At 35.6% G+C, this 14,567-nt stretch overlaps 1 protein-coding gene across 2 annotated transcripts in view; it reads right to left on the minus strand.

The window, feature by feature from the left end:
* Positions 1-713: 713 nt before the first annotated feature.
* si:ch211-243j20.2 (uridine-cytidine kinase-like 1) overlaps positions 714-14,567 on the minus strand; it is a 33,542-nt gene continuing 19,688 nt past the window's right edge. The window contains exons 8-15 of one of the 2 annotated variants that reach the window (XM_059355993.1): positions 10,042-10,061; positions 7,192-7,290; positions 6,908-7,001; positions 6,289-6,351; positions 5,835-5,957; positions 5,244-5,351; positions 4,998-5,154; positions 714-4,035 (exon numbers count right to left, since the gene is read on the minus strand). In XM_059355993.1, coding sequence (XP_059211976.1) covers positions 3,959-4,035; positions 4,998-5,154; positions 5,244-5,351; positions 5,835-5,957; positions 6,289-6,351; positions 6,908-7,001; positions 7,192-7,290; positions 10,042-10,061 — 741 coding nt within the window. In that variant the 3' untranslated portion in view covers positions 714-3,958. Of the gene's footprint in view, positions 4,036-4,997; positions 5,155-5,243; positions 5,352-5,834; positions 5,958-6,288; positions 6,352-6,907; positions 7,002-7,191; positions 7,291-10,041; positions 10,062-12,210; positions 12,228-14,567 lie in introns of both variants that reach the window. The other variant, XM_059355994.1, reaches the window with a different exon arrangement.

Here is a 14,567-nt window from a genome sequence, read left to right on the forward strand (position 1 = left end):
GCCCTCGTGCGGGAAACTCCAGAACAAAACAAAACTACAACTTATTTTAAGTTAATGTTTTTTATTATTCTGTACAATTGAAGTGGATGAAAACAAAAAACAGCAAATTATTCTCACAAACTTCATCAGAAGCATCAACATTGCATTTTTATTAAGCAAAGCAGTTTCATGTAAATCTCTTAATGTGAGGTGACCAACTTCCACATTAAAAACAACAACACAATAATACATTGTTGTCTCATACAGTACAGATAAAAAGTTATTGTAGTTGTAATGTGCTGTCAGTGACAGCTGGACGTAAACAGAATTAATGCACAAATATCACTGTAGAATTTTCTCATGTCACTTAATGAAAGAGATGTAACTTATAATATTTATAACAGTATTTATTTTAATACTGAGCTTCAGTAGAATTTGGAGGTATTTCTTCTTTATTTGAATATCTTCATTCAAAGCAAATATTGTAGTTTTTTTCTTCATTATATTAATCTGACCACTTTATCTGCTATGGCAGGTTCTGATTTATAATACAAAATAGAAATCAATGAATAAATTGTGATGCAATATTATTGACATAACTACCATGCAGTTTATAAGATAATTAGCTCAAACTTTACGAGCTGCAACATTAAAGTGATGGACACACGAATGCATCACAAACTATAATCTATTACAAGAGTTTCTACACATTTTACTTGACAAAATTTCAAAACTTTTCAAAGACTTTTCAAGGCCCCATAATACAATTTAAAAGTGGTCGCAAGTCTGGAAAACAATGCGGCAAAATCAGTTTGTCGACTTAAACAAGAAAATACAAAAATTCTGTCAGTATCAGAGAAATTGTAAACTCAAAAATGGGGGAGACAGAACACCAGAACAAAGATTAATAAATGTATGTGATAGTTAATGTAAAACTTAAACACAATGCAAGTTACATCAACAGCAACCAAAAATTAATTTGCCCTTATTTTATATTAATTGGGAGGTTATCTGTGGGAGATTTCTGCAAAAATTATTTCATTACACACAAAAAAAATGTCATGACTTTTCCAAAATGTTCAAGTTTAGATAATTCCATGACTTTTCCAGGTCTGGACAATGAGGTTCAGAAACTGGATAATTTTTTTTTTTTGAGGTTTTCCATGACTGTGGGAACCCTGTGATAATATAATTAGAGCTGCTATGATTACTCCACTAAACGTTTTGAGATTTTAAAAGATAATTTTAGAAAAACAATCAAAACCTTAATTATCATTCGATTGTTTCAAGCAATTTTGCTAATTTTGCTTTGCATGCAAAACTTGCAGGTTATGCGTGTAATTAGTCTCAAATTTGCAGATTTCTGCTTTCCTCCTTTTTATATCACATTAAAATTTATATTTTTGGGCTTTGGACTGAAAAATTAAGTCATTTAAAGGCATCATCTTGGATTCTATGAATTCAGGATGGACATTTTTCAAAATTTGCTGACATTGTATTATTATTATTAATGTTATTTAATCAAAGTAAGTGCCAGATTAATTGATAGTAAAAAAAAAATTAGTTTGCAGTTGCACATTTGTCATTCTGCATACTGAGAGTTTAGATGCAGGACATTCACTTGTAACAGAGTATTTGTTACACTGCGATATTGCTACTTTTACTTAAGTACTTAATGCTTCGGAGCACCTGGAATGGATGCAGATATTATTATTAATGCAAGTTAAATGAGTCAAAATAAACCTGTTACACTGATATAATCTGCACAGTGAACATTTCTGCAGAACATCAGCGTAATAAACACTAAAACAATAACATACTGCTTATGTAACTTGAATAAATGGATCTGATGCAATGCAAAACAAATGTGTGAAGCTGTAGAATCCCTGCAAAACACATAATAAATAAATTAAAACATAAAAAAGCAGCTGCTTAAACAAGGTCACCACAACGAGGAGGGTCCGTTTCTGCATATTATATCCAGTAAAATATGTCAGTCTCCAAATATGACACAAGTGCTGTAGTTTTGTAGTTTTAAATGAGACATTAATAAAGTTTGGTGTCATTCAGTCTCCTGGAATATAAAAAGTGATCATTGTAACGTTAAGTGTATCAAGCAATGCAGTACAGCGCTATAACTTGACTTAATTAGCAGCTAAAGCTAAGCTAAATATGGTTTTGTAATGTAGTGATGACGCTCAATGTTTTTAACCCTTGTGCCTCATTTTGGCTTTAATGCATTTAGCAAGAATTACTTTATCTCATGTTTTCATACTTAATATTGCAGATTCTGTTATAACTCTGTAATAAACCATGCAGCCAAAATACAGTCAGTCAGAGCCGTAAACTGACACTGAACCAACAATTAAAATGCATCCAAATCTATGTTTTTGCAATTATTGACACATCACAGACTAGAATAAAAAATCCTCTAGCATTTAATATGCAGAAGATAATTCAAATTATGTCATTACACTTAGAAATATTGTGAACAAACTGGTATTTAAAGGTTTAAAATTCTGAAAATTTAAGGAATATTTTATGTAGTTATGGTCAAGACTGGTGTTGGTTAAAAATCAGTGAGTACAAAATAATATGAATATGAATATATAGTATTTTTATAGAAGTTTTAAGAAGAGGACAAGTGGGATTTTTTAGTTTGTTTTAAATCTTGTGATGCACAAAAATTTTAATGGATTAAAATCACTTTTGTTGCTAAAAATGGACAAATCCCATACTGTAAAAAAATCCCCCTATTATTTAGTGCACTGAAAATATTTATATTTTTTCAGGTTTTTTGGAAGCAACTGTGGCAATATCCCCCCAAAAATAATTATTTGGCAGTATTTGACATCAGGACTTAAGTTAATTTAAAGATTTTACTCAGTGAAAGTAGAAAATAATAATAATATAGATTTTTTTCTTCTTGGAGCAACTTTGAGGCACAAGAGTTAAAAAAACTACAACTATTTCTTCTGAGCGTGCTGGAAACATGTAAGTTTAACAAATAAAATGGATAAAACGACTGTAATTGTGTTGGAAACAACTGAGATAAAAACAAAATTAAACAAATTAAACAGATAAAACAAAATAAAAAACAACATTTGATTGCTTCCCCTTAATCATCAGTCAGTCTTATATGTTCAAGTATGAATCCTTGTTGTTCCTTTCAGTGAAAGTTGCCTGAGATACCATGAAACAGTACAGACAGCTGGATCAAAGCTGTAATACACTAAGAATTATTAACTAGAATCACAGTACGCTGCTGGATATGATATATAACTTTGGAAATCCTCCTGAAACCTCCAATACTTGAGACAGAGACTCGTCTGTAAAGATGAGGCGTTATTTTCTGTTTGTGTGCAAAATAAATGATAATCACTGATTCTACGTGTATTGACCGAACACTATAAAGTACATATTTTTATCTTATCTCGCCTGATCTCCCCAGCTTAATTTTAATTATTTAATTATCTGCAATATCTGAAGGCAAAGAGACTCACTGTGCAAAATCCTGAAAGAAACTCCAAGATTTTTAAGGCTCTTCCTGTAAAAACTGACTGAATTCAAACTTCACAGCCTGCAGCTTCAGGCACAATAAACACACATTACTGGCAACATTATTTACATTAAATTCAAGCATTTTTCTCAATATGTAGCTCAAGTTGCAGCTTTTTTTTTTTTTTTTTAAACTGCAGTGGAATAATTACGAGTGGATGAGTCGAAGGCGACAGACGTCCTGCAGGACGTGGAACACTTTGAGACTTTCTGTAAACTCTGAAACGGGAATGGCACCAATGAGAAATCTCCACTTAGCTCTCAGAGCCGACAGGAAGCAGTTTGATTAGAGCGTCACCAGGTCGGAGCGCTGAGGGATGAAGGAGTCTCCACTGTCTTCATCTCACTAAGTGCTTCTTTAAGAACGCTCCTCATCCTCACAGCTCCTCTCTCTCTCTCTCTCTCTCTCTCTCTCTCTCTTTCAGAAGTCCATCCCTTCATCACTCTCACACCAGTCGGACGGAGCGTCGGTGCCGAAGTAACGGTCTCCAAAATTACCTTCGGAAACAGACAGAAAAAAGGAGGGAAAAGAAACAGATAAAGTGAGAAAACAGCAGTTTTTTTATGTGTTCTTTCCTTTAGGCTGCTTCAGATAATTGAACAAGATCCAGGCCTCGACTGAATCGGGAAAAAACTAAAACAAACCTTGGTTGAGAGGTTTCGGGACATAATGGAGTTTGCTCCATACCTGAACCCTTAAAATGGAGATTAAAACTATGCTTTTTTAAAAATCTAAAACATTGCTGTTTTAGTTTGAAGACTTCAATAGTGTGTTTTAGGGTTTAAAAACTATTCCATGGACACTATGTTGCTTTCTGATTGAGTACAGGGAGGCTAAAAAGAGGAAAAGTCAAGGAGAACAATGTGGCAACCTCTGGGCCTGCACCGTGAAGCCAAAGTGCCCAGTGTGTTTTTCTGTCAAAGTTATCTGTAACATATTGGTTGCTTAAAAGTTTCTTGCTCAGCGATTGGCTGGACTAAAAGACACCCCAAGAAGTTGACTGTTCTGTCAGACGAACAATAATAACCTCTTTGTTAGCAAGGTAGCTAGCTTGGTTAGATGTAATTCAATTTAATTTCAAGCAATTTTTGACAACTCCAGCTGCATTATTGCCCCGGCATCATATTGAAACTGGCACACGTGTACGCCCAGTGTGAGAGTGAGAAAAGTTATTTAACAGTCAATGTTTTAATACGAACATAGAACTGAATTTTCCATTAAGGAAAACTTGTGTATGAGAAAATAAGAATCAGCCAAAAACAAAAGCAAATTTTTGGCAAGTTAGACTTTTAAAGATTGGAATTGACCAAGAAAATTACAGCCGTTGCATCTCTACATGCTTCAGATGCAGAAGAAGGAACAGTTTTTTTCTTTTTTTTAGTAATTTAGTTTTTTTCTGTCATTTTGAGTTTTTTTCTGTCATTTTGTGTCTTTTTTTAGTCATTTTGTGTCTGCTCACCGATGCCCGGTATGATGTGGAACTGGTCGTTGACCTCCTTGTCTACGGCCGTGGTGATGATGCGGACTTTAGGGAAGGCGTAGGCCACCGAGTGGACGCCCATCTCCGCCATGAGCAGAGACAGCAGGAAGATCTTATCCTCCGCCACATCGTGGTCCTTCAGGGACACACAACACAGGGTTTGTACAGGTTTGATGAGCATGTAGAAATACATTGGTAGGTGTTTTTAAACAGCTGTAGACTCACCAGCAGCACTCTGACCGCCATGAGGGCAGCAGCTCCAGTAGACACGGTGCTGTCCATCAGGATCACGTAGTCCTCGCTGATGTCTTTGGGCAGACGGAGATAGTGGAGCTGAAGGAAGAGACAAGACAGCCTTAAAAAGACATAACATTAAAAAGGTCCAGTTATTCTGATATTCACTACCTCTATCCAGCTGTTACAAAATCATTAAATCCTTGTAATAAAAATCCAAAGTTAAAATAAGATTCAAATCATTATTATCCATATTCGACAAATGAATCTCAATAGTATTTAAACAGTTAGATTTTATCAGTTATTGTCGAGGTATTTTATGCTAAAGGTGAAAAAACAAAACGACAAAATGCCAGGGTTTAATTCGTATTGGAAGTCTCAACACCAAAATCTAGAAAAAACACAATAAAGGATCATGTACGATTTAAAGCAAGAAAATCCTGCTCCAGAAGTGTGTGTACAATGAATTGAAGTATTACATGAACTTTAGACTGCTCTATGACATGTTCTTGAGAAACAACAAATATAAGCAGATAACTGAAAGAAAACCACAGATGTCATGGACAGAGTGGAGTGACAGACCTCTGGTTCTCCAGTGTCGTGGTTGGTCTGGATCAGGATCTTTCCCAGTCTGATGTCTTTACACACGGCCATCAGAGCCTGCTCCATGGTCTCTCCGGCCCTCAGGATAGAAACACCTGTGATCTATCATTACAAAAACACACAAGGAATTTATGACTGTTTATTGTTATTTTCAATTTAAAATTGTTTTAAATCTTGTTATGCACAATATGTTGTTTTTCTCATTTCTATTTATAAAAAAAGAAAAATTTACTTTTACTAGCTGTGTACAAACATGTAATGTTGCTACTTTCCATCTAAAACTTATTTTATTTGTATTCACACTTTAGTTTTCTTAATAGTTCTTGATCTGCCTCTGTCAAATTGAACATAGAGTTGAGCTTGGTGATTAAAAAGAAAAGTTCTTGTTACTTTAATAACAACCAGGTGAACAGAAACACAGAAGCAGACTCACTCGTTGCCCGCTCAGCCTCTTGCCGTTGTAGACGCCACCCTGAGGCGTCTCCACAGACACCGGCTGGACAGAGGAGAAAAAGACAAAGGGGAAAGAAAAAGGGGAATTAAAACCACCATAAGTCACTAAATCCTCCTGTCACTTTAACAAATATAGCAGTGGACCTGTAGGTTACAAAAACACACAAGAGAAGCAACTCAAAGCCGTTTTTAGGGTTGTCACGATACTAAAATGTTCAACTCGATACCGATACTCAGGAAAATATTCAATACTCGATACCATTTTCGATGGAACAAGGAAAAAAACAAAGACCCCAAAATCTAACAGAAATATTTTTATTAACAAGAAAAATGAAACATGTAAAAATGAACAGAACTATTTACGTTGTTTATAATCATTAATGTGACGTCAGCCTTTAATTGCTAGCTAACACGATACTTTTGAAAATGAGTATCGTATCCGGATACAATGTTTTAGTATCGATACTTTTGACAACCCTAGCCGTTTTAACACTAGAGAATAGATACGGCACTTTATTTATATTCCAACAAGATTCAACCTTAAAAAGGAAGCAGCGGGTCGGTTAATAATCTGCAAACACAAACACAAAAAAACTCACCTTGAGAGGCAGGAAGGAGAGGGCGTGCTCTATCAGGAGCCTCATTAATCTCTTGGAGTAGAAGATAAACTCATCTCTGTTCGTCTCCTTGTTCCTACACACACACAGAGGTCAGGAGCAAAGAGGATGAAAAACACGGGAAAGAAGATGATAAGAGTCCTCTCCTCTGTGTTAGAGGGAGAGTCAGGACTCCTCCACCTCTGCTGCTTCCTCCCAACAGGACAAATGTTCACGTATCCTCTATGTAGACGTTAGTTGTGAGGTGTGAGTGTGTGTTCTCTGACCTGATGATGGTGTGCATGCCGCGGACCTGTGGCGTGCTCTCCATCACGCTGAGGGTTTTGGGTAGCGGCTGGCCCTGGTGAGCCGAGGCCAGAGCAGATCTGTCAACACCAGACAGGAACAGTGTGACTGACGGACAGGGACCATGAGGAATTATAGGAACATACTGTAGCAGCAGACTGGACTCATCTCCAGCTTAACATCTTCTCAATCACATATCATCCAGTGGAAAGGTTTTTAATTTAGAAATAAACTAATAAGAGTTATTGAAGGCCAGTATTGATGTTACATTTTTTTTTTCGATCTGAAGCTGAAAGTTGGCATTGTGGCCAGTTGATATTAAGTATCTTCAAGTCATTGTTTTTTTGCTGTCAAAAAAACTGAAATTAGAAATATATTTGCCAGAATGGAACAGATGCTAAAAAAGCATTTAGACAATCACAAGACACTGAAACCACTAATAAGAAAAATGTGTTGGGTTTTAAGGTGTCACCCTCTGACCCTTGACAAGACATTTTCTCCAAATTTGCACAATATATAATAGAGGGAAACTATAAAAAAGACAAATTGTCATAAGATTTTAAAATATCCGACAGTCCTAAAAAAAAATATGCGAGAAATGAAAAAAAAGAAAAGAAAAAAGTGGCATTTGATTTAAAAAAAAAAAAAGTATTCTACATGACTTATTTTAAAAATCCCCTAAAAATAAAATCGCATGCACAAACCAGATCCCGTCAAAAACATTAAATTCTGGGCTCCTCAGAGCAACTGTGAAGCCATGAATGACTTGTCTGAGACCAACAGTCACATAACAAAAATTCAGCAAAACTTCAACTGAACTGCAGGCTGCTGACACAGAACTGTCTAATACTGCACAAAAGACATATTTGACATATTTGGTCTAGTTCTAGTTGTGATTGTGCTGTTTCCACAGGACTGCAGTGAAAAGCCACAATAAGTCAATTGTGACAAAACAACTGCTTGGGGTTCAGAGGGTTCAATATACAGAAGAGGATGTTTGTGACTTGTCCCACTTTTGGGGACCTGCACTGGAAAACATCCAGTATCTATGAGACAGTAAATATTGCTACTCCAAAAAACAAAACAAAAAAGAGATACAAAATTGTAGATTGAGAAGAAAACAGCTGATTTGTTAACTAGCCAACAGGCTAATTTGTCAAATTAACAGCAAATGTTTGAATTACTCCAACCCACTACATACAGTATGTTGTTTCTAATACACATGCTGACGACTGCTTTCCATAAAAGCAGATGTTTACAATATGATGCTGAACTGCGCAGAGGCCGGTTTCACAAAGATAAAAGTTTTGACTCTGGCCAAAGTTATTCACCATCTTAAGCAGGACTAAAACTACAACTTGTTCCTTAAATAATTGTTATGAAACTATGAATTGAGTTGTGTTTTCTTGTGTTTGGTGTCACTGTTAAAATCAAGCCGAAGATGTTATTTTTAAGACAACAATTAAATCAGTTTTTATTTCTGAGTAGGATCAGATCAAAAGTAAGACGGTTGGTATGGATCGTATCTTTGTGCAACTGGCCCCAGATCATAGTTTGTCATAAAACAAACAATCAGGTAATCCAGTCAAGAACCTCCAACACAAGCAACCCAATGTGTTGGTACTTCACCTGCAAGGTTTCTAAATTAAACAATTTCATTTAACCCTTTGATGCACAACATGGGTCTAAAGTGACCCGACAGAGTTTTTATGTTCTATATCTTTGCAATAAATTATTTTCATCATTCAGTATTCCAGGTTTTCCTCAATTAGTTTGTTTTTGATCAGCATACATCCTAATCTTGTGTTTTCCTTTATTCATTTTTGAATAAAATCCCTTTTTGTGTCACTACTCACAACATGGGTCAAAAATGACCCATATCCATTTTTTAGCTAAGTAGCTTGCTAAACTAACTATTTAGCTAACTTCTTGGCTAAGTATTTAGCTATGTAGCTTGCTTAGCTAACCATTAGCTAACTTCTTGGCTGAGTAGCTTGCTAAGCTAACTACTTAGCTAACTTCTTGTCTAAGTATTTAGCTAAGTAGCTTGCTAAGCTAAATATTTAGCTAACTTCTTGGCTAAGTAGTTAGCTTAGCAAGCTACTTAGCGAAGTAGTTAGCTATGTAATAACACAAAAACTTATTTTCTTCATTAAGTATGAGAGGAAATAGTTATCTGCTGTTATCAAAAACAAGATATTTAAAGAATACTTGGAATATTCAATCATAAAATAAGTTGATATCAGAAGATAGAGCACAGAAACACACAACAAGCATTAAATAACATGAAGGAAATGAATGCTGGTATTTTTTGACCCATGTTGTGCATTAGAGGGGGTGTTTATATGTTGTGCATCAAAGGGTTAAGTAATGTTATCTCTGAGATAATCTATTATTTCTTCATGAAAAGCAGAAAATGTGTGCCATCACCATAAGCCGACAAGATGCAAAACAAGAAATTCTATTCCGAAAATTAGCAAATGTGGCAAATACAATTTAAAAACACATGCTTACAATGTTTAGGAGCGTTAGGAGCTGGAAATAGGATTTCTGCAGCCGTTTCACACCTGAAATGTGTTTGCTTCATGCTCTGTTCCTACACTATCATACATAGAGCATGCTTCTGCTTTAATGTTTAATCCTTTCCTGCCAAAACGACTTTAGCATGTCATGAAATGCATCAGTACAAACAAGCATGTTGGCTTTTCTGTGGTAAATGCATTCCTTCTGGTTCAATATGCACAGCTTATTTTAACAAGCTGAAATTTAAGAGTGCACCAAAACTGCAAAACTCTATGACAGTAATAGAGGATGCACAAGGTGAGCCTCACATATCCCAGCGCAGCTTCCTCTGAAGAAGGTGACAGATATTCATTTGGTGACATTTACAGATGAAACGTGGAAGAAAGAAAGAAACAGAAAAATATACAAAAAGGACAGGAAGAGACAAAGATATAAAGGAGAAAAGAAGAGAAGAACAGCATTAGAGCAGTGAAACAGCTCCGCTACATCTCTGCTCTGCAACACTGAGCAAATAGTTTTTAGTTCAGGGCTGAGGAGCAGCAATTCAATCTGTATTATAAGTGGGTTCATTTCAGGTGACTCCATTCATTCACACTCTGAGCAGCATACTGGAGAAGGTGAAAATATAGATCAGTCGCCCTTTGCTGCCCGGGTAGGACGACTAACAGAGCACAGAGAGCAGCAGACTGATCTCTCTGTGAGGCTTTCTTCTTTTAAATGTTACTTTGTGCACTTGGCATCTTTTTCAGAGCACAAGTGGCTTTTTCAACTGGTCCCATATTGCACATTTCACCCAGAAATGTCAGCACCTGTGAGCATTCTATTCAGCTGTTTAAATGCTTTTCTGCCCAGTAGACTGCAGTAAAGCACTGTTTGATATGTGAGCTGCAGTGGTGTGTTCATGTGAACTTGGTCTGCAGAACATTAAAGTAGATTGATCCAAGGTTGAAGAAGTATTAGCTGATTGTTTTGGTCACTTGGGGGCAGCAAAAGAAGAAGCTGTAAACAAATTGAGAGTTTTTGTTTTCCCTTTCGAGTCACCACCAGACAAAGGTTTAGTTTAGACTTATTCCTAAGCTAAATTGACCTGACTTTAGCGCTTAAATGGAGGATTAAACTGCAGTCTTGCAGACTACATGATACGCCTGTTTTATTACACAACTTGCACCCTGAAATAACTTTCAGTTTAATGTACTTATTTCAATCCAAACCACCATTTGTTTCTGAAATCTAACCACATATTCTTTGTGCAGAAACTGAACGTAATAGTCTTTTTTGACTCAACCTAACTAGGTAGTTTTGTTGCTTATACCTAACCAAACTACGACTGTTTAGAGGGTGTGTCCTGGAATACTGTGCACCTGCAGTTAGATCCAACTTGGCTAAATATATTCACTGATTTTTGTCAAATTCAGAAATGAGAGTGCACATTTAAAAAACTAAAGTTAATCAGTTTGACCGACAACCTTTTAAAGCACACCTGCCTGAGCAAATTTAGGGATAAGGGTTAGGAATAACAAAATCATCTTCTAGTTTTGTAGTGGTGCTTTTTTAGCATGTAGCTAAAACACCAAAGATGCTACACAAAGGTAAACCCTCCTGTTATGTTGCAGGTCAAATTGACCTATTTCAAAGTTTAAAAATCTAAAAAAAAAATCGTTAAAAGTATTTAAAAAAATAAATAAAAAAAATAAAAAAAATTAAAATTAAAAAGAAATCAATGTCATGTAAAACCATTGTGTTTTATATGTAGGTCTTTCCAATGTACATAAAAAAAGTTTTAACATGCATTTTTTTTTAAATAAAAAAAACGAGTGAATTATCCTCATTGAACTATAATATGTGAGAGGTAAATAACATCATTGCACTAAATATTGATTGAAATAATTATTAATGGAGTAATTAATAAATATAAACAATGATTATTGGGATTTTTTAGTTTCTGACACTTTTGGATAATTATAATGCCCCAGGTCAAACTGATCCACGGACATTATTGCTGTTACTGAGAAATAAACAACAGAAGAGTTAAATACATGTGTCTTTGTATAGGCTCCAACTAAATATGTCACGCAGGATTAGCAAAATCATTGTTGTAGATTTATATGTTGTTTGATGATACATATTTTTCTCAAGGAATGAATGGCCTGAGGTTTGTTTTCACAGTGAGATTCAGTCTTTCCACTGTAATGCACCAATCACAGAGAGAGAAATCCATTGTGTTAGAGACAGAGCTGATCAATATCTGCAGAATGAAAGACTTTCTCTGCACAAACAAACAACATTCTTGCAGAAGTAAACCAGACTGGCTGGTTTGCTCATTTATAAAAAAGAAAGAACACACAAATCAACAACAAAAAACAAGACAAATATTCATTTAGTCTTTGTTTTGAAATGGTTGAAAGTAGAGTGACAGCAGGAAAGGGAAAAGGAATAAGGGGAGGGGGAATATGTAAAAAATATAGCAACAGTCATACCTCACAGTGATCTCACGCTGGAATGGTTACACAGCATTCAGCCAGGCAAGAGGAGTCGTGCACGCACAAGGTGTGTGTGTGCAAACAGCGAGACACAAGAAGAAAAAAAAATAAAATCATGAGATAAGCTTATCTGTAACATAAAACCCCCCAAACATTTGAGGCAAAATCAATGTTTGTTTGTTAAAAATCAGTAGGAATGACACTCCCTCCAAAGGGCTGAAATATTACAAACATACAGTCATGGAAAAATGATAAGACCACCTTGTTTTCTTCAATTTCTTGTACATTTTAATGCCTGGTACAACTAAAGGTGCATTTGTTTGGACAAATATAATAACAACAACAAAAATAGATGATAAGAGTTTAATTTAAGAGCTGATATCTAGACATTTTCCATGGTTTTATTGATAATAACCAAAATCATTATCAAGAAAACCATGGAAAATGGTTAGATATCTGCTGTTTTACCAGGCATTAAAATGAACAAGAAATTGAAGAAAACAAGGGTGGTCTAATATTTTTTTCCATGACTGTATACAGGTGCATCTCAATAAATTAGAACATCATAGAAAAGTTTATTTATGTCAGTAATTCAATTCAAAAAGTGGAAATAACACATTATACAGATCCATTACACACAGAATGAAACATTTCATGTCTTCATTTATTTAATTTCTTCTCATTATAATGATTATGGCTTACATCTAATGAAGACCTAAAATTCAGTGTTTCAAAAATGTTTTAATATTACAAAAGACCAATTTTAAAAAGTATGTTTAATATGTAAATGTTGAACTACTGGAAATTGACTTTTCCATTATATTCTAATGTAGTGAGATGCACTTGTACATATATGGATCTTTAGTGGGACTATATGCAATAACCATGTCTTGTTTATGGTTTTTGCAAAGTTTTGTTAATTATTTATTGATTGCTAATCAGCCCATTAACAATAACAACAGCTGAAGCTGGTGGGAATGTCATTAGTTCTGCTGTTAATAAACTAAACTTCTCCTGAGAGGAACATGAATGTCTGAAAAATATCATACCAATCCATGAAGCAGATGTTGAGATATTTCACAGAGTATTTGAAAAGAAATCATCCCTTTGTGTGTCGTGGTGATACATCAAAAACAAAGACAGCATCATGTGAACATACTGGCGGTGTGGTGAGTGTGAAGGATGTTTTATGTGCTCTTCTAGTGGCCGTGAATGAATATGTGGAAGGTAAAACAGATCATAGTTTGGTACAGATCATAAAGCTGGCTGACGGTACGGTGAGGTGAGGAAAGATGGAGGACGTGTCATTAATCTCAGCTACCTGCAGCTGGATCTGTCTCACAGGTTCACTCAGGCACAGAGGGGGGAAATAAGGACAACAAGACCAGGAAGTCTTGATGTGGATCTGATTGAGTTAGTTAGTTTGGTGTAATCTTATCATTCTGAAGGATGACCACTGCTCACTGTGCTTGGTTTTCTCCTGAACTGAGAGTCCAATAAGACAGGGAGTTCAGCAGATAGTGGAAGCTAAAGATTTTAATCTGGATTTTCACCTGCAGAGAAATAGAGGAAAGCCTGACCATCATTTAGACCATGGGTCTCAAACTCGTGGCCCACGGGCCAATTGCGGCCCTCGTGACGATATTTTGTGGCCCCCACCTTGATATGAAAGTTTAATGCGAGTATGAATTGCACTTTACCATGTTGTGTGTTGAAGGTCCCTTTAATCACTTTTTTCTATCATTTTGTGTCTTTTTAAAATAAATTTGTGTCTTTTTTGGTAACTTTGTGTACTTTTAGTTTTTGTGTATTTTTTTTTATGAATTTTGTGTCTTTTTGGTCATTTTTCTGTCTGTTTTGGTCATTTTGTGTCGGCCCCCAGGTAATTTGAGTTTGAGACCCCTGATTTAGCCGGTTCAACCAGCAGGGGGGGCAGAACACTGAGAGCTGAGCAGAGGCTGCATTCATGCTGCTCATAGGGGAATATTAGCTATCTGAAAATGAAAAAGTATCATCTTGAGCTACTCTATATGCAAACTTATGTCATGATTTGGTGCTATATGAATAAATCTAAGGTAGATTTAATTTGTATCTTGTGTATACTATGAGAAATATCTGTCAATTAAGCTTTAAAAAGGCAAAACAACCTTTTTTTATACTCTTTGGCTGAACCTTCTCTTTCCACCAGCTCTACAGGTCAGGCAGGGGTGATAGGATTATTGTTAATAAGCACCAGGTAGATATTTAGACTTGTGAATAAGTCTGGCATCGCTATATTAGTCTGGAACCTTTCAGTGTGTTTTTGATTGATCTTTTCCAAGGGGCATTATCCTAAGGTGTTAGGGCTGGGCGAT

Source organism: Centropristis striata, chromosome 18, assembly GCF_030273125.1.
Source record: "Centropristis striata isolate RG_2023a ecotype Rhode Island chromosome 18, C.striata_1.0, whole genome shotgun sequence".
Lineage (NCBI taxonomy): Eukaryota > Metazoa > Chordata > Actinopteri > Perciformes > Serranidae > Centropristis > Centropristis striata.